This window comes from Pelobates fuscus, chromosome 1, assembly GCF_036172605.1.
Source record: "Pelobates fuscus isolate aPelFus1 chromosome 1, aPelFus1.pri, whole genome shotgun sequence".
In the NCBI taxonomy this organism is placed as follows: domain Eukaryota; kingdom Metazoa; phylum Chordata; class Amphibia; order Anura; family Pelobatidae; genus Pelobates; species Pelobates fuscus.
Genome location: NC_086317.1, coordinates 257,784,588 through 257,810,903, shown reverse-complemented (window position 1 = coordinate 257,810,903; position 26,316 = coordinate 257,784,588). Strand labels below are relative to the sequence as shown.

At 40.6% G+C, this 26,316-nt stretch overlaps 1 protein-coding gene across 1 annotated transcript in view; it reads right to left on the bottom strand.

Moving 5' to 3' along the window:
• Positions 1 to 5,399: 5,399 nt before the first annotated feature.
• Positions 5,400 to 26,316, bottom strand: part of ACY3 (aminoacylase 3) — a 61,560-nt gene continuing 40,643 nt past the window's right edge. Inside the window, exons 4-8 of the mRNA XM_063444573.1 lie at positions 22,947 to 23,133; positions 21,241 to 21,340; positions 13,370 to 13,477; positions 9,974 to 10,083; positions 5,400 to 5,738 (exon numbers count right to left, since the gene is read on the bottom strand). Coding sequence (XP_063300643.1) covers positions 5,544 to 5,738; positions 9,974 to 10,083; positions 13,370 to 13,477; positions 21,241 to 21,340; positions 22,947 to 23,133 — 700 coding nt within the window. The 3' untranslated portion in view covers positions 5,400 to 5,543. The remainder of the gene's footprint in view (positions 5,739 to 9,973; positions 10,084 to 13,369; positions 13,478 to 21,240; positions 21,341 to 22,946; positions 23,134 to 26,316) is intronic.

Below are 26,316 nucleotides of genomic sequence, written 5' to 3'. Positions count from 1 at the left end.
TGGAGATAATTGAGTTACTTACAGGACTTTACTCAATTATCTCCTAAGCGGAGGAGAGGGATTGTGTGCTGTACATGGGCGTGTCACAGACTGTATGTTTGTTCTGATTGGTTTATGTCCTTTGTGTTCCTGTGCCCCATCAGGTCCAGGGGGTGTTCCTCTGGCCTGGAAAATTGTATAAAAGGCCAGTGTGTCCCATTAAACTTGAGATTCCTGCTCACACTCCAAAACTGTGTGTCGTCCAGTTATTGGAGAGAAAGAAGATTTGCTCCTGTGTCTGCTGTACCAGCTTGCAGGAGATTCAACGGGGAAAGTCCTTGTAAGGACTAGAGCTAATTCACCATTTGGTTCCAGAGTTCCCAGGACTGAGTGTCGTCCAGTGCCTGGAGGTGTCAGAGCTAATTTCCCCTTCGACTCCTGGAGGGAGGTGGCGGTTCCAGGGCCCCAGTCAAGCTATGGCGACTGAGGGCAAGAAGTGCTGCGGTTTGTCCCCTGTTCCAGCTAGGAAGAGGTCCTTTGGCGGAGGTACCCAGTCGGGGTGCCAGGTGATTCGTTACATAAATTTTTAGAGTCGGACATTTTTTCTAGCTAGAAGGATTTATAGACTTTTTCTGACAGAAAAGTGGAAGAATTTTTCCGCATCTTCGTTGCGCACATCACACGACTGCCCTCTCTTCATCTCGTTTACAAGACCTCATCTACCAATGTCTACACCTAGTCTGGCTTGCTGGGCTAGATGGCTGCTATCCTCGGCTGGTATCGATGCCACAATTTTCTCCTCACATTCAGTCAGTTGAGATGGCTTCAAACATTACCACAGTTGGTTGCAGACTTGAAGATATCCTGAGAGCTGCGGATTGGTCTACAGAATCTACTTTCCGCAATTTCTACTTCAGACCAATACAGCATTTCTCGGAGTTAGCTTTGGCTCAGCTTTAAAATAGCATAATAGGAGCCTCTGTGTCTTTAATAAAATTCCCTTATTTTACTATTAACATGACATAAAGTCATGATTTTATTAACCTTTAGTAGTGTGTGTGGAACTGCACTCACTCCCATAAATCTGAGCTAGGGTGCTTGCTGAACCGGAATCAAACACCAGATTTCCAAAAATGAATAAAGTAATAGAGGTCCAGGCACTCCTTGGTTCAAAATATCCTAATAATAATAATAAGACAGGTACTTTATTAGGAACCACAACAGCAACGTTTCGACCCCAAAGCTTGACAAAGACCTTTTGGGGTCGAAACGTTGCTGTTGTGGTTCCTAATAAAGTACCTGTCTTGAACCAAGGAGTGCCTGGACCTCTATTACTTTAATGATTTTATTAATGGCACGGAGGCGAATATTATTCCCATCCACTCTTCCCTTTGGGATGGGACTTTGAGATTTTTTTCTAGCTAACAGGCATTTACAATCTTTTATGGGAAGTACTCATGAGATGTCTGCTTCATGAAGTCACAAGTAGGTGTCGACTTGTTGAGCATATTAGAAGAGTTTTGATAAATATTGTTGATTGCATATCTTACACTACTGCACACATTCGCAGAAGTCGAATCATGAACTTTTAAAATTACCATTGTTTGCTTCTTTTTTTAGCTTCCTTCACCATCATGAGGTCTTGGGATGTGGTTAGAGTTCAAGTTATCCCACAGAAGGACGTATATCGTCTATATGGTGTTCAGTTCTGTTCTATGTTTACAGTTTCTGCTGGTCTTCGGATCACTACTGAAAGAGGAAGAGTTTAGGAGTGCAACCCCTGATATACCACATGCCGGGTGCTGATTGGTTGCACAGTTACTATGCAATGTTATGTTTATTTGTTTCTTATTTGTATTCATGTCTTTTCGCTGCTGAGGGAAATGAAAGGGAAGAGAAAGCATAATAGGGGCCTCTGTGTCTTTAATAAAATCATGACTTTACATCATGTTAATAGTAAAATCTGGGAATTAACGTGTGTCATATCTTTGGTCTAATACTTTGGTTCTGTACTGTATGCTATGTGTAAAGATGTCCAAATAGGTTAAATACAAGTTTAGAGAGAATTTTTTTTTACATTTTTATTCTTGCAATGTGACTATTTGTACACTGTACAGAAAAGAGCAGAAAAGAATTGACAGCCAATAAGATGATCTAACAACTGTCAACAAATTATATGTAAAATATCTAACAAAATTGTTAGGTATATGAAAATAAAAATAGTCAAAACATGAACTGAGCCAATACCTGTGCCCTAGTTTGGACCGATTAACTGAACCGGTATCATTTCTATAATTAAGAAAAATATTGATGTGGGTTGTCAATGTCATGCAGAGCAAGCTTGTTAACATTTCAGATCTGGACTGAGAGTGTAATGGCAAAAGTAAGCTCAAACGTGTATTAAATCTGAGCAGAGATTTACAGTAGGGGTGGCTATAAGTTTTTGCTCATTTTTGCTGTCATAAACCTTGTTTTTTGGCTCATTTGAATATGTGAAGAGCGGCTCTAGGTCAAATCTGTAATACAGATGAGGACCCCTTGCTCGCTGTGCCTAAGAAGACAACAGCTCACTGATGAGGCCCAATAAAAGCTAAAACAATCATCTGAGTTGCTCTATCCCTGTGCAGGGGGACTGCCTCTCTGGATGCAATCAGCCTGTATGGGAGATATGCCAGCAAAGGTTACTCTAACTAAAAACAGTTTTTAATGAAACACTGTTTGTGGTTGGAGTAACCCTTTAATGACACTGATTAAGGCTTCCTTTACTTTTTTAATTGTTATGTGCAAGACAAATAAGTTGGAATGTTGAGAAAATTCCAGTGCAATATTTTAATACAATTCTAGCTCAATTAAAAAACAATTTATCACCTACTTAAACCATCGTTAAATTGAATAAAGCTCATAAATTAGCTACGGCTTGTGTTAACCATTATATAAAATACTGAGTCATTCGGAAACAAAGTATATAAAATATTTCTGACCTAACTACACAATCTCTAATTTAGCAGTAAACACGGCATGGTGATTTATAACCAAATAACTATTATTATGTCTACAATACACTAGATTAAATGGTTGTATTTATTTACTTCTCAACAACGGCCTTGAAATGGGAAACAGATGGTCGTGATAGTATCAGTTCAACTGCATCTGTCAGGCACTGCCTAAACGACCACTCTTCTGTGTCCAGATAATGATAATTGATATTGGGGAATAGAGCCAACACTGTCGCTTATTAGTGATTTTAGGTATTAAGTCACTCAAATTCCTTAAGGAGCTTATTGTCTTAAATTCATAATAAAATAAGCACCATAGTATATTTTTGGTGAACATTTCTTAACTATTCAATCGTATAACACATGACACAAACTAAAACTATATTTGCATCAAAAATATTCACAGGCACAGTACTTACTAGTGTGCAAAATAGTACTCACTGCATCCTATCTGCATTTAGATGCAGTGCAACAGTCTTGTTTTGCCCTCCACCCCCCAAAAAAGTTATGAAATAAAGAGTTTTACTTACATTACTAACCCTGGTAAACAGTCTCCCCACACGGCCACTCTTCTGCTGGTTGAGATGATCAATACTGATGATCTCAGCCAATACAATGCTCCCCCATAGGGTATTGGCCACACTGCACCAATCAGCATCTTGTCATAGAGAGGCATTGAGATGCACTTTTTTAGGGAGCATTCTTTAGAGAGGAGAATGTCAGTCCGACAATCTTTGCAGGGTTGCAACCAGGAAGCCCGTCTAGTGGCTATCTCAGTGACAGCCACTAAAGGTCGTGTTAGCATTGTAAACACTAGACTTGTGCATAAATCTTTTTCACCTGGTATGAACTAATCAAATTCCTGTTAATCTATGACAAAACAAATCGATTCATCCCCTACATCCTGGATGGATAAATTAATTTGTGCAAATATTAACAGGAATTTGATTCACTTTTTTTGCAGAAGTGTAGTAAACACTGACTTTTCTCAGAAAAGGAACAATTTACATTGCTGAGACTGCCGGGACAATATCTTTCACTAGAACCACTACATTATGCTGAAGTGGTTCTGGTGCCTAGATTGACGCTTTTAATATACACCTCAGATATATCAGCCCCCCAATATGTTATACCTAAACAAACTTAATTTATTCAACAAAGGTTCTAGAGCAGTCTGTCCAGGCATTTTGATTTATATAACACCATGAGGATAAACGATAGCCAAACTATGATTAAAATACGGTATGTAAAGACTCTCTACAGGTAAGGGATATCTTATTTATATAGAATACAGCATTTTTGAGCTAGGTAGTTAAAGAACAGGTTGTTATGGAAACGGTAAAAAATTACAGAACATTACTGGGTTAAACAAACTAGAAGCAATCCAAGAGAGCACAAATATTTTTGCATTCAAATATCTTACAATTGACCAAAAAATGTAATTACACATTTAGCAAACATTTTTAAAAATACTATTTGGATATATCTAGCTTAAAGATCTTAAAGTTCTGTTTGTATATATATATATATATATATATATATATATATATATATATATATATTAAAACATAACAATAAGTTAATTTCCTTTCTTGCTTTCCATACATAAGTATAGCAACTGAGGTCAAAGGTGTGTAGCTGTTGTGAAGCCCCAAGCCCCAACAAATGAGTGATTGTAGTTTCTGTTGCTGGCATACTACGAAAAGGCAAAGATAATATTTCTTGCTCCTCAGGTATGGTATATTTCACTGTTATATGTGGAAGGCAAGACTTAAAAAAACAAAACTCAGAAATACCATAACTTGATACTTTCTAGTCATTGTGTTCATGCATATAAATAATTTTAAAACTACTGTGATTGGAGAATTCACAGTGTTATTCCTTTAGCTGGCACCTGATTGTGTAATAAACAAGAGTTTTACAACACTTTGCATTACTCTACTTTTAAATAAAACAATCTATTTGCTAAGCTTTTAAGACACTTTGTGTATATATTTTATTGCACACACGCATTACCCGTAAAGCGGCTTAGGCAGTGGGCTGGATATTCGGCTCTGTCTGCACCTGACAGAGGTGCAAACCACAATGCTCCCCCATCAGACCACCAGGGATCCAGCTGCCTAGCCATTAACCCACTAGTGATTATACCCCCCATCTGCAAACAGGTAAGCAGGAGGAGGTCAAATTTAACCCCTTAAGGACCAAACGTCTGGATTAAAAGGGAATGTCCTTTAGGGGTTAAACAAACAAAAAAAAAAGAAAACAAAAAAAGAAAGAAAGATATTTGGAGAGTCTTTCCCAGACCCCCAACCCCCTACCCCAACACTGATACACACAACACTCAGACACTACATAGAACAGTCTGGCACACACCACCACTCCAGACAATTTAAATTCACCCCCTACACACAATACTCAACCCACCCCCCATTCATGCAACAGTGCCCAGGGCTCTAGCAGGGGGCCATATCTGTCATCCTAACTAGAGCCCTAGGCAATCTTAATCCAGCTTTGGCTCAATCCGAAATAAAATAGTTATTTGTCTCTCCAGTGTTTTATCCATGGAAGCTATCCTTGAACTTTAAGAGCTGGCACTACTTGGTGGATCTTTTGCATAGCTATAAATGCAACTTTCTTCTCATAATAAGCTGCCTCATTGATGAACGTGGGGTAGATTTCTTCCTTGCCATCATAGAATAGCTCCGTTCCTTTAAGTGTCTGGAAGGTGGGATCTCCTGGCTTCAAAGGAAGGTAGTCTTTGTCCTGAATAAAAATAAAGTAAAGGAGATGAAAGGTAAAGATTACAAGACTTGTGGTATATTTACATAGATCTTGGAAGACATCCGGTGCTAGGTCATGCCCAAGAGGGGGCACCAGCAGCTTGGCAAGTGTACCTCTGGGTGTGTGAACCCCTTCCTCCCACACTCAGTGTGCAGTGCATTAATAACTGTGCCCCATACTCTGGCCAATCAGAGCACTGCCTAATGTTAATACTGCAACGCTCTGACTTTACATCCTAGAGCACGCAAGACAAGTGGAGGCTACCAGCTTCCTCCCACTGACATTATCCAACACATTGGACCACCAGGGGTTGGAAGGTCCCCCTAAATTAAAGGTGTTTTTTTGTTTTTTAATTATTACATTAATAGCAAATTAATTAATAGTCCCTATCCCACTCCTATAATTACACTAAACCATGCTATAAATACACTATACTTCCATACACACATACTATACTGCCTATACACACACTGCACTATTATACACTATACCCATATAAACACACTCACCACATCTAATGTACACATGCAGTCTACACCTCTATAAACAGTCACTATACTTACTTTACACATACACAACACCCCCTATGCACACTTACAGTACCCTTTATATACACAGTGTAACCATATACACACTCGTACTATAACCCTCTATACACGCTTCTCATCCTTCATTCACACACTATATACCATATACCCACGCACTACAACCCCTTGTACACACGCACACACACATATTTTATAACCCATACACACACTATACCCCCTTTAACCCCATTAAGGACACATGACGGATATATTCCGTCATGATTCCCTTTTATTCCAGAAGTTGTGTCCTTAAGGGGTCCTTAAGGGGTTAAACAAACTCTACAGTCCCTATACACACACAAACCATATAAATCCCTATAAACATGTACACTCTACAGCTGTTAAAGGGGCTCTATAGTCACCAAAACAACTTTAGCCTAATGAAGTAGCTTTTGTGCATAGAACTGAAGTATCACTGCGAAATTCACTGCCATTTAGGAGTTAAATCACTTTTATTTCTGTCCATACAGAAAACTTTTCATTTTTAATCAGATGTAGCTTACTTTAAAAGTGACAATAGTGTCTCTTTAATACACACAATGTAACCCCTATACACATATACAATGCCCTCCACTGATATTGCCCCTTTGGTAAATATAAGCAAAGAAGGCTGTGAAAAGGTGTCTTTATTGTTTAACTGTTTCATCTTTTGTTAAAAAAAATACACAAAAATATTCTCATCGATATCAAACAACTGCCCCCAAAACAATTTGTTAAATATATGCACCTCCCCATACATGGACAACATTCTATACCTGCCAACCATCAAATGCATTGCAACCATGTTATAAAGTTGCACTATTTCTTAATTTTAATGGGGGATAGAGGGTGGGGGTTGTTGAAGCATGTGGTACTCCAACAAACACAATGGGAATCATGCCTGTGAAGCTTCTGACACAGTAATATTGTGTGCAGGGCAGGGCACTCATGATATGTGTTTGACAGCTGCACAATCAAAAAGAGTGTGAAGGAGGTGTGAATGGTGCAGCAAAATAAATCTTCCATGTAACCAAATATTCTTGCATTAGGAGGAAGGAGCCCATTGGCCCACCATTGCTCAGGGGCCCTGTGAGTTGTCAGTCCGTCCCTGCAGGTAATATTGTTATAAGCAAGTATAAGTTGTAGAGAAGAATTTAATTAGTCTGAGTTAGAAGTGGCAGCAACATGGCTCTGTTAATCAGGATAGCTGTAAACAAAGATGTTTTGGATAACCATGTGCAAAGCCAGGGAAGACAAAGCCAGGGTCATTCTCTAAAGCGAAAATTCACAGTTAAATAACGTCAAAATAGCCAAACTGGAGTAATTCAGCTAAAAGTCACCTATGCTTTCAGTTCAGCTACTCTGGCCGTAAAGTGAAATTCACTTTAGCAAATAACCCTGTGTGTGTTCTGAAGACAGAAATTGTTTATCAGTGCATCAACAGAACATACTTGTCCCTGTCTGTTGAAAATAATGGGAGTTCATTCTAAGACGGCAGCTGCCACATTAATTCAGATCCTCTAATAATAGTGATTTACAAACAGCAGAACTGAGGTGACGGTATCGCACAGTTCCTGTCTCCCCAGTTTTTCCCTCAAATTACAATAATAAGTTCTTGCAAGTACTCGTGCTGTCCTGCGATTGGGAGCCTGTTGATCAAATTGTGCATTATAGATATTGACAAGCAAATGAGATCCTCTGTGCAGTACAGGGTTTGAAAAGATGATCTGCCCACTGATTAGAACCCTGATAGTGCTTTGTACAATCCAATGGAAGCACAAACCAACTGCCATCTGGCCGGTATTTGATGCACTGTGGCTGGTGCCGGTATTGCAAAAATACCGGCAATACAATTGCTGGTATTTTTCTTTGAAGAGAATGTCCTGCAATATCAGCTTTAGCCACCAGGGTGTGCAGTGCTCTCAGGCCGTAATAAGAAAACTCGGCGGTGGTTGGCTGTGTGGCGAGGTCTGAGATGAGCTTGTCCCTGCCCTCTCCATTGATAGAGTCCGCATGGGAAAAGTAGGAGGAGCAGGAGCTGCAGGTCAAGGAGATGGAAGCATGGCAGCAGGAGCTGTGTCTAAAGAGCAGGTACTTGTGTGTGTATATGCAGAAGTTTGTGTGTGTGCACTCAGCAATCTGTGTGTGTGTGTGTGCTCTCAGCAATCTGTGTGTGTGCGTGCGTGCTCAGCAATCTGTGTGTGTGTACTCGGCAGTCTGTGTGTGTGTGTACTCAGCAGTGTGTGTGTGTATGTACTCAGCAATCTGTGTGTATGTGTACTCAGCAATGTGTGTGTGTGTGTGTTTACTCAACAATCTGTGTGTGTGTACTTAGCAGTCTGTGTGTGTCTATATTCAGCAGTGTGCGTCTGTATACAGCAGTCTGTGTGTACTAAGCAGTCTTTGTGTATGTATTCAGCAGTCAGTCTGTGTGTGTGTGTATTCAGCAGTCTGTATGTGTGTGTGTACAGCAGTCTCTGTAAGTATTCAGCAGTCTGTGTGCGTGGACACAGCAGTCTCTGAGTGTATTTACCAGTCTCTGCATGTACTCAGCAGTCTGTGTGTGTGTATTCAGCAGTCTGTGTAGAATATCCATCTCTGTTATAAATGGTATGTACAAACATTGATATATACTATATACACACACAAAATAACATACAGACATTGTAGACACACACTCAAAGTATACAGACAATGACACACACTCAGACAATAGTATGATTACACCGTCATACACATTAAGACAATGACACACTACTACACACTGTCACGTATTCATCCGCACATAAAAATGTGGTTAATGGCATTTACTGTCCTGACAGGAAAAGTTGTGCCGAGCAACATTACCGTCCTGACAGGAAAAGTTATGCTGAGCAGCAATCATGCACATGGAAACCTGGTAATTGCTTTTGGGGTCAAAGGTCGGTCATGGCCAATCAAATCCACAGGAGGGTTTGTGCTCAGCAGCAATCATGCATATGGAAACCTGGTAATTGCCTTTGGGGTCAAAGGCCGGTTACAGCCAATCGGATCCACAAGAGGGTTATTTTAACTCAATGCGTTCCTGATCTTGATTTTCTGGAATTTGAATTTGGCTTTGTTTTGACTTCCCTGATATCTGTTATCCTTGACTTTTGGCTTTCCCTCATCTTTGTGTCTGAGTCTGTGTCCCTGACCTCGGCAAGTATTTTGACTATTCTTGGAGATGTTAAGTCCGTCCATTCTAAGGTCCAGCTATACGTTATCCTTAGTCCTAGGTGTGACACAGTACTGCGTGCTGGATCAACTTGTAATCCTGACACACACACACACACACACACTCATACAGACAGTACATACACACACACTGCCTTACATTTACAATGCTATACACACAGTCAGAAAAAGTACAAACATTGTAAGTAGTTTATTAGTAAATTTTAGAATTTTCTGCTTCCAAATGTTCTCATTCTTTTATGTATGTCGTGCCTTGTGATGTCACGCATATATAATTAATTATGCAAATTAGAATGGCGGTATTATTTTCCAAAAAATGTGGCAACCTTACATCTGTACCAACTGTTGAAAAAAATAGTGGAACACACAGCCTAACACAAAAGGGCCTTGGGATAACTGTATCTTCTATGGCAATGTTAATCAGTTTGGTCTTACCTGCAACTCCTTGTGAATAATGCCTTCAATTTCACCATCAGCATCTCGAGGGTAATCCACTTTGGATGCTACTTTGTACATCTCCAATTCAAAACATGGAAACTCTGTACCTAGATAAAAATATATATTTTTGTCATAAATTATCTCTAGAAACCTATTTTTTTATTTTATGGATGAACAAGGACAATTGTATGCAGGCCTGTTATGTCGAAACATTTGGCAAGAGACTTTTTTTTATTTTATAAATTAAGTTACCTTACAAAAATGTTTACCTTACAAAAATTCACTTTTCTGTCGTCGTGACCATTAGATAGGTAAGTACCTAATTTAGATGAGAATTCCAGCCAAATTATTTTATTATTTTTATTAAATTATCTGTAATAATCTGTATTATATTATCTATAAATGCTGTGCTTGAAACATGGCATGCTGCTTGAATTATTTAAAGGTACTATTATTAGTATTACTGTGTCGGAATAATGCTGATAAACCAAAGTGAATCCCTAAAAGCAGATAAAGACAGAGGGAAATAAATAAGTATTACCAGACTTTAGAATGGTCTGGTTTCATTTGAAAAGAAAGGCACCTCTAACAAGTATAACAAAAACAAAAATAAGCTAATGTCCAGGACACCAAAAATTGGAATAGCCAATAACAATCCAGGAGTTGGGACAGGGAGCAGACAGAGAATAGTCAAATAAGAAGCCAGGGCCAAACACAGGAAACAGACAAAATCAAGCCACAACACCCAGAAAACTCCTAAAAGGTCTAAAACACAAACGGACAGTGAGGGAAGGCTGGCTTTTTAAAGCCTTTCCACTTGCATGCCTAATTGGCAGGTTCTGAGTCGATAAAGGACACACGTATTAAGCGTCCAGCGTCAGAACATCTGCCACATTGAGAATATGATTCAGTTTGGCTGGTCTTCCCAATGTAATTTAGGAGCCAAAATACTGAAATGAATTGAAAATACAGGCTCACACAACTTAAAATCTACTGAAAACGTCATGGTTATAGCACAATAACCAATATTCACAATCTATGGTCCTTGCCTATATTAGGTTGCAATGAGTTCATTTAAAGGGACATCCCAAGCTCTGTAAGCACTACAGTACGCTGTAGAGGTTATGGAGCTTGTCCATGCTCTAGTAATTTCTCACATGGATTATTGTAACCTTCTCCTAATTGGGCTTCCTAAAAGCCGTATTGCCCGCTACAGTCTGTAACGAATGCTGCCGCCAGACTGATTTTTTCATCTCTAGTCGGTCCTCTCACACCTCACCCCCTCTGTCAGTCCTTACATTGGCTTCCTGTATACTATAGGAGTCAATTCAAAGTGCTAACCCATACATATAAAGCACTGAACAATTCTAGCCCCTCTTTATCTCTTCACAAATCCATAGGTATGCCCGTTCTTGGTCTCTCCACTCTGCCCGTGAGCTTCTCTTGTCCGCTGCTCGCACACGTACAGCCAACTCACGCTTCCAGGACTTCTCGCCGGCAGCTCCCTTCCTATGGAATAGCCTGCCTACCGCCATCAGACTCTCCCCTAGTCTTCAATCATTTAAGAAGTGCCTTAAAACACATTTCTTTAGGAAAGCTTATGGCCTCCCAGAGTAACCTCTACCTCACATGTATGTACGTAGTGGGGGATCGTGATGCAGAATACCAACATAGAACCAACCCAATTACCACCCAATAATGACAGACAACATAGTATGGATGAAACAGGCCACAGCATTTATTATAACATATGACAAATACTGTATAACACATCCATAATTTATTTAAATTTTTAGCTTTACTTGATATAAACCAAACATCAAACATAAATAACTGAACAAATAAGTTAAAACATAGTGTCATACAGTATAACCCAACCGTCCTTGCCAATATACTGACCATGAGCCTATGCACCACTTCTTCTCACCTCCCCTCTCGGCATAAATTCTTTTTCCTTCCAATGCTTACCACCAGTCGACCTTTTCCTCGCTTGGTGGGCATGTCATAACAGATAACCTAAGGTTAACCCTTTAGAGCAGGGGAGGTTGAGACCTGAAACTTGACCACCTCATTCCACATATTGACATAACCGCCTCAAACTTAATTGGCAAGGACATACCCCCGGCTAGCTGCGACTAAATATCCCAATGGGGCGGGTGGGAGCGAAGCTGTTTGCTGCCCAAAAACCCAAGTGGCACTGAGGTAAGACCACCCCCACCAAACACACACCACATAATCCCACCCACACATTCCTACACAACCAATCACATGCATCTATCCCCACACTCAAAAATGTGCCCTTGTCCGCTTAGCTGCGCAATCGCCCCAGGGCCTTACCTTTCCCTTGCTCTCTTCTAAAGGGCAGCACTTTACTCTCTCCTCCAGTTCTGCTTCACTCCCACCTTATTTGGTTGCTATTTCCTGTCCTATTGTGTTTTACACCCCGCATCCTATAGACTGTAAGCTTGTTTGAGCAGGGTCCTCTTCAACCTATCGTTCCTGTAAGTTTTCTTGTAATTGTCCTATTTATAGCTAAATCCCCCCTCTCATAATATTGTAAAGCGATACGGAATCTGTTGGGGCTATATAAATGGCAATAATAATATTAATAATAATAATAATAATAATGGTGGTTGATGTTTTTCCGTTAACAGAAGAAAATGCTCAGTTACCGGATCTGAGCAACCTTCAGACCTGAAATAAATGTAGCAGGGGAATATATACCACTATACACAAGATTAGCAAGAAAAGGGTCATTAGCTGGATGTTATAGTGCAAGCAAACCGAAGGCAACAAACACTAAATATATGGGGATCCCTCTATGCCCAAACAAGTAATTAACAAATAGTACAATGGAAAAAAGTAGATACAGTAAGTAGTAAAATATAGTCCAGAATTTCTTCTAATGGCCTGAGTTCTTATGCAATTTACTCCATCCTCATGAGAGATAGAAAGAGAGGGGGAATACTAATAGTGTAGTATTTGGTGTACTGGGTTAAAGACAAACAACAAAGTGCATAAGTGTCCACTCACATTTTATAGAGCTTTCATACAAGTTCTAGTATTATCATTAGGTGTAGGCAGAATCAATTGTGTAGATCCCAGTAGAACATGAAATGACAGAGCAAACTCCAATAGTGCAATATTATAACTACAAGGTACATAAAGAGCTAAAAACAAAATAGAAGGTGCACTCACAAGTGTAGAACTTTGCATTAAAGCTAAAATTTTGATGTATAATGTGGTATAATAGTTTTTTTTTTATTTCCATTGAACATCCACATGTTTTATTTCTCAATTTTTGCTGAGTAAAAAAAAATGCCAATTCACAAATGCCAAGTTGAAAAATCCGTTTTTAGCCAATATGTCATATGACTATAAATCCTTTCTTACCCTGGTTGAAAAGGTCAATGAAATCCAAGCAGCAGTTTACAAGATTTCTCATTCTTGAAAGAATATCTGCCCTGATCACTCCTTGAGGCTGTGGGCCAAGCTCTAGGGCTAAGAAAAAAAAAATGACAAAAACTGGTTGTATAAAATATATGCTATTACAGCAGGTAACAGTGATATTAAAAGTGTAACTAGAAATGGGAATTCCTTTATTAGTTTTTCCATAACTTTCAGATTAAATACTTATATTAAATCAATGCTTATTGTAATGAGCGGAATATATAATGACACATTCAGCAGACTTGTAAGTACCTGGAAACGTTTAAGTTACCTGTAAACAAGACTCCTATATCAGGAGAGTAAAGGGGAAAAAAGGGGTAATTCATTGCTCTTAAGAGGCATACCTCCCAAGAAATGTCAAGTAATACGAACTCCAGTCAAAAGTAAATGCCTGTTTAAGGTGTGTCAATACAGCCTGCAATTCCTACCCCAAAGACTGCTATATGGACTTATTTTGCTTGTAATATGAGTGTTTACTATACTGGTGTAGTTGATTAATCTAATGGACGAGATATTTGAGGGTGAGAAGAACATCATCTGCAATAGATTCAGCTTGTATTCCTGGTCACCCAACTGCAGCCCATTGATAGATTGATCAGCTCAGATCGAAGCCACTATGGGCTCCAGGCTAGAATATAAAGGAGTGCAGACAAGAATAATCCCTGTCTGGAACTGTTGGTGATGAAAAAAGGAACAAAAACAAAACCTGTATTCAAAATATGGGCAGAGGGGTTTCTGTACAAAGTATGCACAACTTGGCCGAGAAGCCATATTTGGGCAGTACTGCCTCAAAAAAAAAATTGAATTAAGTTGGTCAAATGCTTTCTCAGGGGCAAACAAAACAAAAGACTCCCATTGCCATTCTTTCAAAAGCTGTTTAGTAAATTCACTACCAGATGTAATAGCCTTCCAGCTGAAGTGTAGAGGTTAACACAGTGAGGGAGTTTAAATATGAGTGGGATAGGCATGTGAATGTTTACATGGTGTGTTCAATAAAAACATGGCAACATTTCATTCTCTGTGTGTTATTAGTTTAAGCAGACTGTGATTATCTATTGTTGTGACTTAGATGATGATAAGATCACATTTTATGACCAATTTGTGCAGAAATCCATATCATTACAAAGGGTTTACATACTTTTTCTTGCAACTGTATATATTTATATATATATATATATATATATATATATATATATATATATATATATATATATATATATATATATATATATATATATTTATATATATATATATCCCAGAAATAATGTGCATATGATATATATATTTTGGACATATACAGTAAGGGAAAAAAGTATTTGATCCCTTGCTGATTTTGAACGTTTGCCCACTGACAAATAAATTATCAGTCTAATTTCACTGGTAGGTGTATTTTTTTTTTTTTTTTATTCTTTATTTTTGTAGTGCTTTGCATTAACTTACAGGTTTACATAGACATTGTAATTGGCAACAGTAAAGATTATCCAGCAGCATATATTACATGTCAGATGAACAGCACTTTTTTGTTTTTATAAAAGGTATAGTTTAACATTAGAATAACATCAGATTGATCTTGGTGGTATGACATATGGTCTTGTTAAGTAAGATTAGTCAAGGATCGACAAAATGGTGCAACAAGGCAGATAGTAACATAGTGTGAACAAAGCTGTTCGAGTAGGTACACGGTTTAGCAATGTGGTGAGACATGCGTCTAGTCTGCCTAGGCATAGTATACGTGACTGCGTGTTGCATTAAGCTAAGTCTACATGGTTAGTAGCTGGGAGGCCAAGGTAATAATTCCAACAGAAACCAACACAGTGTAAGTTGCAGGCTGGGCAAGCTTGAAAAGATATGTTGGTATATAGGACTTGTAGGCTTAATGTATAGATATGTTGGTTCTGAATATTGAGCTACATGTAGGCAGAAAATCACGTTTACTATGAGTTTTTACTAAACGTGAAAACATCCTATTGCAAGATGTGGTCAGCAGAGTAGCAGGCTATGGTTCAGTGGTAGTGTGTAAAAAGCATATGAGCAGGCTACTTTATGAGTAAGAGTCCCCGCCGGGTGCATGCTGTCAAGGGGCAAGCCAATGGGTATGTGGACACATATTTATATCAGGCATAGAGTAGAGGTACATGCAATTAGCTAAGACATTAGAACCATACGTATAATGAGAGTTCTGTGGAGAATACAGCTCGGTTCCCCAGGAGTCCGCATTGTTCCGTTGCTCAGGAGACCCCTCCGGTGCTCGGAAGTGGAGTCTAGACCTCTGCATGTGGATTCGTCAGTGCTTTCCCGGTGTCTGCTCTGTTGAACTGCTGTCGCTATATGTGAGACAGGTGATGGATTCTTTTAGTCGGTGGCTTTTCAGACTGTCATCTGGTGTGTCGTGGAGTACAGACCGTGAGAGTCCGCAGGTCGGGCAGACTTGTTGCAGGCTGGGTGTTGTGGGAGCGCCCGATCGGTCCTCCAGTACAGTTGTCGCACCGGCAGCTGGCATACTCGCTCCTGGTAGGGAAGGTTGCTGCCCACCACTCCGTCTCTCCCATGCAGCCGCTGTTTCCGGCTGGTTCGGGTCATCTGTGCCTCTCCTTGCTGGCTTAAGTGGCCGCGATGGCTGGGATCAGGAGGTAGGAGCCATTTTAGCTGGAATCTTGGGAGGGAGATGATATACCTCATGGCGCCCGCCATTTTGGAGGCAGCAATCGAGCCCCTCTGCCTCACGCTCGCGGTCACCGTGTGCGGACCGGGATCACCCCCCCGGTCCAGAGGGGGGGGAAACGGGACCGGGGCCGCACAGGTGTAGAGTTGCTGTCAGGCTCCGTTAGGCGGGATAGTGGAGCGGCGGCCGTCCGCTCACCGCCAGGGAAGGATCCGCTCGTTGCTGCAGATATCTCCCCTCCAGGGGACTAAAACTCGGGGAGCAAGCCTCTCCCTGGTTCCGGTAACCTGTGTCCATCGAGGGCCGCAGTAGTGGGTGAGTTGGGTGCTTAAAGGTATGTTCCATAAGCTTTAAAATGTCTGCATTTGCAGGAGCTCAGCCATCCTGCGACCGCTCTGCTCGGCGGCCCGGCCCCGCCCCCTGGTAGGTGTATTTTAACAGTGACAGACAGAATAACAAAAAAAAATTCCAGAAAAACGCAAGTCAAAAATGTTCTAAATTGATTTGCATGTCAATGAGTGAAGTAAGTATTTGACCCCTTCGACTTAGTACTTGGTGGCAAAACTCTTGTTGGCAATCACAGAGGTCAGATGTTTCTTGTAGTTGGCCACCAGGTTCGCATACATATCAGGAGAGATTTTGTCCCACTCCTCTTTGCAGATCCTCTCCAAGTCATTGCGGTTTCCAGGCAACTCGAACCTTCAGCTCCCTCCACAGATTTTCTATGGGATTAAGGTCTGGAGACTGGCTAGGTCACTCCAGGACCTTACTGTGCTTCTTCTTGAGCCCCTACTTTGTTGCCTTGGCTTTGTGTTTTGGGCCATTGACATGCTGGGATACCCATCCACGACCCATTTTCCATGCCGTGGCTGAGAGAAGGAGGTTCTCACCCAAGATTTGACGCTACATGGCCCCGTCCATCGTCCCTTTGATGCGGTGCAGTTGTCCTGTCCCCTTAGCAGAAAAACACCACCAAAGCATAATGTTTCCACCTCCATGTTTGACGGTGGGGATGGTGTTCTTGGGGTCATAGGCAGCATTCCTCCTCCTCCAAACACGGCAAGTTGAGTTGATGACAAAGAGCTCGATTTTGGTCTCATCTGACCACAACACTTTCACCCATTCAGATGTTCATTGGCAAACTGCAGATGGGCCTGTACATGTGCTTTCGTGAGCAGGGGGACCTTGCAGGCGCTGCAGGATTTCAGTACTTCACGGCGTAGTGTGTTACCAATTATTTTCTTGGTGACTATGGTCCCAGTTGGCTTGCAGATCCTCCCATGTAGTTCTGGGCTGATTCCTCACTGTTCTCATGATCATTGAAACCCCACGAGGTGAGATCTTGCATGGAACACCAGACCAAGGGAGACTGACAGTTATTTTGTGTTTCTTCCATTTGCAAATAATCGCATCAACTGTTGTCACCTTCTCACCAAGCTGCTTGGCGATGGTCTTGTAGCTCATTCCAGCCTTGTATAGGTCTACAATCTTGGCCCTGACATCCTTGGACAGCTCTTTGGTCTTGGCCATGGTGGAGAGTTTGGAATCTGATTGATGGATTGCTTCTGTGGACAGGTGTCTTTTATACAGGTAACGAGCTCGTTACCTGTATAAAAGACACGCGGGAGCCCGAAATCTTGCTGATTGATATGGGATCAAATATGTATTTAATTAATTGACATGCAAATCAATTTATAACTTTTTTGACATGCGTTTTTCTGGATTTTTTTTTGTTATTCTGCCTCTCACTATTAAAATACACCTACCATTAAAATTATAGACTGATCATTTCTTTGTCAGTGGACAAACGTTCAAAATCAGCAAGGGATCAAATACTTTTTTTCCCTCACTGTATTAGTAAAGATTCTTTTGAAAGTCCTCTGAGTAGATATAATCAGAATATACAATCAGATATTCAAGGGTATCACTGTGGGAAAAAAAGAATCTGAGAATATACTGTGATATATGGATTCATTGGGAGATGATGGGGATATATATTGGAAATTGGTGTAATCAGAGTGTGACACATTCATACATTTGCTAAGAGTTGTCAGCAAAGCACTTTGGAAGGACCTCAACTTGGCAGAAACTATCTGATATCTATTATAACAGAGGTTTACCGTACATAGCAGAGGTTCTCAGAGTAAGTCCTCAGTTAGGGGCAAGGGGCTCACAGTCATATCCTTATTGGCAACAGTACCGGTGTGTGTTTAGACTGGAAACTTTGTTTCACACACCGAAGGATACTGAGCCCGACTCCGGTAACATGTGGGGGGTCTATTGAGTACATACAGGGAGTGCATAATTATTAGGCAAGTTGTATTTTTGAGGATTAATTTTATTATTGAACAACAACCATGTTCTCAATGAACCCAAAAAACTCATTAATATCAAAGCTGAATATTTTTGGAAGTAGTTTTTAGTTTGTTTTTAGTTATAGCTATTTTAGGGGGATATCTGTGTGTGCAGGTGACTATTACTGTGCATAATTATTAGGCAACTTAACAAAAAACAAATATATACCCATTTCAATTATTTATTTTTACCAGTGAAACCAATATAACATCTCAACATTCACAAATATACATTTCTGACATTCAAAAACATAACAAAAACAAATCAGTGACCAATATAGCCACCTTTCTTTGCAAGGACACTCAAAAGCCTGCCATCCATGGATTGTATCAGTGTTTTGATCTGTTCACCATCAACATTGCGTGCAGCAGCAACCACAGCCTCCTAGACACTGTTCAGAGAGGTGTACTGTTTTCCCTCCTTGTAAATCTCACATTTGATGATGGACCACAGGTTCTCAATGGGGTTCAGATCAGTTGAACAAGGAGGCCATGTCATTAGATTTTCTTCTTTTATACCCTTTCTTGCCAGCCACGCTGTGGAGTACTTGGACGCGTGTGATGGAGCATTGTCCTGCATGAAAATCATGTTTTTCTTGAAGGATGCAGACTTCTTCCTGTACCACTGCTTGAAGAAGGTGTCTTCCAGAAACTGGGAGTTGAGCTTGACTCCATCCTCAACCCGAAAAGGCCCCACAAGCTCATCTTTGATGATACCAGCCCAAACCAGTACTCCACCTCCACCTTGCTGGCGTCTGAGTCGGACTGGAGCTCTCTGCCCTTTACCAATCCATCCATCTGGCCCATCAAGACTCACTCTCATTTCATCAGTCCATAAAACCTTAGAAAAATCAGTCTTGAGATATTTCTTGGCCCAGTCTTGATGTTTCAGCTTGTGTGTCTTGTTCAGTGGTGGTCATCTTTCAGCCTTTCTTACCTTGGCCATGTCTCTGAGAATTGCACACCTTGTGCTTTTGGGCACTCCAGTGATGTTGCAGCTCTGAAATATGGCCAAACTGGTGGCAAGTGGCATCTTGGCAGCTGCACGCTTGACTTTTCTCAGTTCATGGGCAGTTATTTTGCGCCTTGGTTTCTCCACACGCTTCTTGCGACCCTGTTGACTATTTTGAATGAAACACTTGATTGTTCGATGATCACGCTTCAGAAGCTTTGCAATTTTAAGAGTGCTGCATCCCTCTGCAAGATAGCTCACTATTTTTGACTTTTCTGAGCCTGTCAAGTCCTTCTTTTGACCCATTTTGCCAAAGGAAAGGAAGTTGCCTAATAATTATGCACACCTGATATAGGGTGTTGATGTCATTAGACCACACCCCTTCTCATTACAGAGATGCACATCACCTAATATGCTTAATTGGTAGTAGGCTTTCGAGCCTATACAGCTTGGAGTAAGACAACATGCATAAAGAGGATGATGTGGTCAAAATACTCATTTGCCTAATAATTCTGCACTCCCTGTATATATTTATATTTTTTTAGGCAGTAGTCCCCAATCCCACAGGAGTTACTCTTTTAGTGCTGATCAATTTGTCTTTTTGCACTATACCCTTTCTAGTGCTAATTTTGGACCTAATAAGCTCTATGAATGTGGTTAATTTATTGTGCAGACACATCTTTGTCTGCAAAAGCTACTGATGTTTATATGCTTTCTTACAACACAGGACTATTATGACCAAATATTGTAACATGTTACTATGTGTTCCTTTTAGGCACTCTCCTGCTACTTGTTTACCAGATATTTTACAATAAGCATGGTTTACAGATTTTATTTTCATTATATGTAGCCAATACCTACTTTAGGGACCTAACTTTCCTTATATTTCTACTTTACCTTTTAGCAACTTTAATGCCTCAAAACCTGCATGTTTTTTTGCATATTACTTGGAGATTGATCCTGAAAACTTTTGAACAGGACCTCCTTTCTATGAACCAGATTGTTATTTATTCATAGGAAATTAGATGTCCCTTTAGCACCACTCACTTTTATGGGCAATTTATTACCACATAGAGTATATATTTTAGTACTATTGTCACTTATTATTTTTTTGATATATATATATATATAGCCAGCAACGTTTTATTTTAATTTACTATTAAAAGCTATATTTTATACTTAAGGGCACTCGCTTTCTCTCTCTCTCCGCTTTCGCCACGGCTGTAGCTTCCCAAGAGTTAACCCCTATATGAGTGCATCCCTTTTGCTTCCTATTTTCTCTCTTTTTTTTCTATTGTCCAAGTCCTCAGTTATGCCCAGATGTGACAGTTCTGTCTATCATATTATTATTGATATATAGGTAGTGGAACTGCACTCAAACCCTCTCAGGAATCCTTGGGTGCTGACCGGACTCGTCCCAGTACCAAAAAAGACCAAATGTAGAATTTAAATGTGAAAAGTAATCCAGGCACTCCCAAAGTCTTTCAAACATAGGAAATTTTATTGGACCCAAGAACCAAAATACAACGTTTCGACCCCTTGAGGTCTTTGTCAAGCTTGGCAAAGACCTCAAGGGGTCGAAACTTTGTATTTTGGTTCTTGGGTCCAATAAAATTGCCTATGTTTGGAAGACTTTGGGAGTGCCTCGATTACTTTCCACATTTAAATATCATATTATTATTGGACATGGTTGCTAACCATAATAATGACGTTGATTGGGCCACCTGGCTAATGCAACATGACTACCTTAAACATCGAGGAACATATGCTCAAGAACAATCATACAGTAAATTAGAGCTATGAATGCTTATGTGAAATAGAAATATAGTTTAAATAGGTTTCATACCCAGAGAATGCCTTGCAATATTCTGCAGGTAAATATTTTCACCCTCTTTTGTGTCGATGAGGTAAACATAGCTTGGCAGGGCATAATCCAAACAGTTTTTCTGAAGTGGAAACAAAGGTGAAAAAGTTAGCTATGCTGTCAGTTCAGTTACCCTGGTCTTAACTTTCAAATTACTTTGAATTCTCACTTTAGTATATAAGCCTGTACATATAAATTAATAGGTACATCATAGGTTAATAGGACTGGGTAAAAAGTTTCAAGGATAAGATTAGTGGATTTACCAGCTCAGCTTTAAATTTCAGAAATTCCTACATACTGCAATAAAAGCTTATGTAATTCAAGCTCAGAGTCTCCACACAGCTGCATGACTCCTATAAATTCATTAATGGGAAAACATGGCATGCCATGACCTTATCTTTGTTCATTTACTGTGTTCTAGACCCAGGTTAAATCAGCCACATTCATAAAAACCATAAATAAAGCTATTTGCACCAGCTCCTACCAGATGGTGCAGTTAGTTTTATTCAAGTGATCTACCGGACAACTGGAGAAAAGGGGAACATGATCGCTCCCCATGGATTGTGGGATGGAATTATGGGGATACAAAGTTGAAAGGAAAATGGAGCTTTCAAAAGGAAGAGGAGGATGGTGGGGACTTACCAGTCAGCAGGAGAAGTTGAGGGATTCTGACTGATTTACCCACCCTCCCCGTTTTGGTGGATGTGGTGTGGTTGTCTCTTGTGTTTTGTTTTGTTACAGCTTGCGTGATTCCTGGTCAGTGCAGTTGCAGGATGAGTAAGACGCTGAAACTGTTTGGGGAGACTACAGTCTGGACGAGGCTGATGGCAAGTGCTGACTGTTAGGGCTCATGGCAACGAGGTGGAGCGGAACTATATATCGGGCTAATCACCCAACAGGTGACAGGTTTTACAACGTTATATATGGTTAAATAAAGGTGTGGCCATTGCCCTTATCCACTAAGATGTGTCCTGTCTGCTTATTGGTGGGCAACAGGGAGGTTTGGTGGTTATATGGTCAGCGGTTATGTTGCTTTTGAGCACTCTCTGATTTAGCGTGGATTTAGAGAAACAGACAAATAGCCTTACAAAAAGCTAACGAAACGCCAGCAATGCTAAGGGAACACAAGGTTTGGTTGAAACCTTTAGATAATAATAATAACAAAGTATTTAACCAGGAAATGTACATTCAGATTACTCTGGTTTTCAAGTACTTCCTGGGGATGCTACCTTAGCCCAACATCCAGGGCTTGTTACTATTACCCAATTTAATAGTACTCATTTTATCTACCTCGGAAGGATGAAGGGCTGAGTCAACCCTGGGATTCGAACCTGCGACCCAAGGGGTGATGATACATTAGACCACTGAGCTATCTCACCAGCTATTACTACATAATGCATAATAATCATATAATATTTCATTTCTATACAGTGTACACATGCTCACCCGTAAGTAATTTGCCATGTGCAGTGAGAAGGGATCGCCTGCTTTGCAGAGCAGTATAGTAGCACCCATGTTAGAAGTTGTATTGTGAAGATCACAAATGAAATCAACAGCTAATTTGTTACGTGGTTCTGATAAATTTCTCTGATGATACATTAGCCCACTGAGCTATCTCACCAGCTATTACTACATAATGCATAATAATCATATAATATTTCATTTCTATACAGTGTACACATGCTCACCCGTAAGTAATTTGCCATGTGCAGTGAGAAGGGATCGCCTGCTTTGCAGAGCAGTATAGTAGCACCCATGTTAGAAGTTGTATTGTGAAGATCACAAATGAAATCAACAGGTTCTTTTTTTACGTGGTTCTGATAAATTTCTCTTGCACGTTTAACCTCATATGGATCACTCTCAGATTCTGAGGCACTTTGAAAGAAAAAGACAATTGGTCATTTCAAGAAGTGCTGTTTGTTAACTTTATCTTGTATTTCCCATGATCTATGTATTTTATATTAATATATATTAAAATAAATGAAAACATAGAAATACAAACAGCTATTTTTTTTTTTCTATCCTGGAATTGAGCTCCTCCAGTTTGGTTCCCCTGTCAGACAGCATAGAGAGAAGTTCATGTTCCTTCTCCTCATTTGAATTCTGTGCCTTGGTTGAGCATGGACTGAAGTGGATTGTGATGTCAACTTCTAAATCTTTAAAAACAGATTTAAAAGAAAACAAGGAATCATTTAAAAAAAAAAAAAAAAAAAAAAGCTAAGGTGATTACGTAGAATGTCCTGGCACCATTCCCACAGTTTAATATCAAACGGTGTACAAATGGTTTAGTAAAAAAATAAAATGTTTTTTTTTTCTCAGGAACCTATTCACATTATCATTGTTACATAGTGGAAAAGAGACTTGCGTCCATCAAGTTCAGCCTTCCTCACATATGTTTTTGCTGTTGATCCAAAAGAAGGCAAAAAACCCAGTCTGAAGCGCTTCCAATTTTGCAACAAACTAGGAAAAAAATCCTTCTTGACCCCAAAATAGCAGTCAGATGTCTCCTTGGATCAAGCAGCTATTACCCCACTAATTAGAAATTATATCCCTGTATGTTGTGTTTTTGTTCTTCCCAATTAATTCCTGAATATTATCCCTTAATAGCCCTTCAAATATTTTCCCAGTCACAGAAGTTAAGCTCACAGGTCTATAATTTCCAGGCAAGGATTTTGAACCCTTTTTAAATATCTGAAACAAAAGAATCTTGGAAAATTAAATACAGAGGTTCACTTATTTCCCCACTTAGCTCCTTAAGTACTCGTGGGTGAATACCATCAGGCCCCAGCGCTTTATTTACATAAATTTTCTTTAATAACTGTAGCACCTTGTCTCGAGTTATCAATCACAAGTTATCTGCAAGTTTTTTTGCTGCAGCAATCATTTGCGTATCTCTTGCCATAGGTTCCTCATTAATATATACTGAAGAAAAATAGTTATTTAAAATGTCTGCTTTTTCCTGGTCTTCATTAGCTAACAAACCCATCTCTGTTTCCAGTATACCTACACTTTCATTTTTTGTTTTTTTTAGAATTGATGTACTTGAAAAAAAATTTGGGGTTGGTTTTGCTTTCTTTCGCTATCAATTTCTCATTTTCTAGTTTAGCCACATTAATTGCCTTTTTGCAAGCATTATTGGCTTCCTTATATCTTATATAGGATGCCTCTGCTTTGTCCGATTTAAATGCTTTAAATGCCCTTTTCCTATTTTTAATCTCTTGTTTTACTTCCCTACTAAGCCACATTGGTTTTAATTTGTTTCTTTTATATTTATTACCCAGCAGTATATACTGAGAAATTTACCTTTTTAATATTTGTTTGAATAGTTTCCATTTATCCTCAGTGTTTTTATCACTAAGGAGTTTATGCCAGTCGATATGTTGTAGAGCTGCCCTAATCTTATTGAAATTGGCTTTTTAAAAATTATACGTTTTAGTATACCCCACATGCTTTTGCTTTTTTGAGTTTATTTAAAAAATTACCATATTGTGATCACTATTTCACTTGATGAAGGGTACAACAGGAATGACTGCTGTTTATTTTGTCACACATTGTTTTACAGGCACAGACCCCTACATGGGGTCTCCAACACCAAACAACAAGGGTTGACATCTAGACACATGTAAAACTCACAAAAATGGCGCCGTAAGCTTGTGGCCCGCGCCAAACAAATCAGGCCATCCATCACTTATCTCCCCCATAGAAATAGACATACCTGTGGCCAGACCCACGACAGACCTGCAACAGGTCGGTTAGACCCCCCCCCCCCACTGAGTCCACAGTCCAAGTCCTTGGGGTCCATTGTGACTAGACAAGTGAGTGGGTACATGTGGGTATGGCACACAGTGATGGAAGTTCATCACATATCTCCCCCTTGTCCACCTCTGAAAGCCACAGCATGATCAACACGGGTCAGCTCGCTGCTGTCTAGAGTGGACACATACTGAATGCCATGCCCGCAACAGCACTTGTCCCCGGCCAGCCCCTACAGTCCTGTGGTCTGGCCGGCTTTGCACCCTGTACCATCCTACATACAGGATGACTTAGACATAAGGCGCCTCGAGTCAGGGAGGCCCTTCCGTCCAGGCTCCGGTACACAGGGGCCTCTGAGCCTGTAAACCCTTCCACCCCCCCACCCAAACAAGCGTGCCCTCCTGGCCATTCCATCAACTGTGTCTCTAATGTTTTTCTGGCTGCCTGAGGATGATAGGAGTTGTCTGCTAAGCCCGTTGCGGCTCTGCTTCCCGTGAATCGCTGGGACCGTGGCTGGCCTCTGGGAAGGAGAGCCAGCTGTGCTCTCCCCTGGATCTCACTCAGCTGCTGCGGGGCAAGACCAGTTGTCCCCCCCCCCCAGCCCTCATACTCCCGCTGGGGAACGAGGCCGGTTGCATCCATTCCCTGGACCTCACACTGTTGCTGGGAGGAAGGACTGAACACTTCTCCCAATGGTCTGCACTCTGCTGCTGGGGAGTGAGACCGGTTGTCTCCACTCCAAATAACTCACACTGCCGCTGTGGAACGAGATAGACTATTTCTACACCCTGTACCACTGCCTGGACCTCACACTGCCGCTGGGGAACGAGACAGACCATCTCTATTCCCTGTACCGCTGCCTGGTGCTGGGTAGTGCGACCGACCATCTCCACTCCCAGCGATTCCGTCTGCCGCTGAGGAGAGGGACCCAAAATCTCCTCTCCCGTTAACTCCTGCTGCCGCTGGGGACAGAGACTGCCCATCTTTACTCCCTGTAACTTTGCCTGGTGCTGGGCAGTGGGACCGACCATCTCCACTCCCAGTGATGCTTGCTGCCGCTGGGGAGAGGGACCAAAAATGTCCTCTCCCTGTAACTCTGTCTGACGCTGGGGAGAGAGACCGGTTGTCTCCTTTCGCTGCCTGGAACACTTCCGCTGGGGAGTGAAACCAACTACAACTATCTCTGCTGATGGGCCCCTGCAACATTCCGTTCGCTGGAGTCCTCCACCCACAGTCTCTGACCTTACCTTGGCCAACTGAAGCTTGCATCCTCTACTGGCTTGTAAAACATTTGTCACTTGGGTC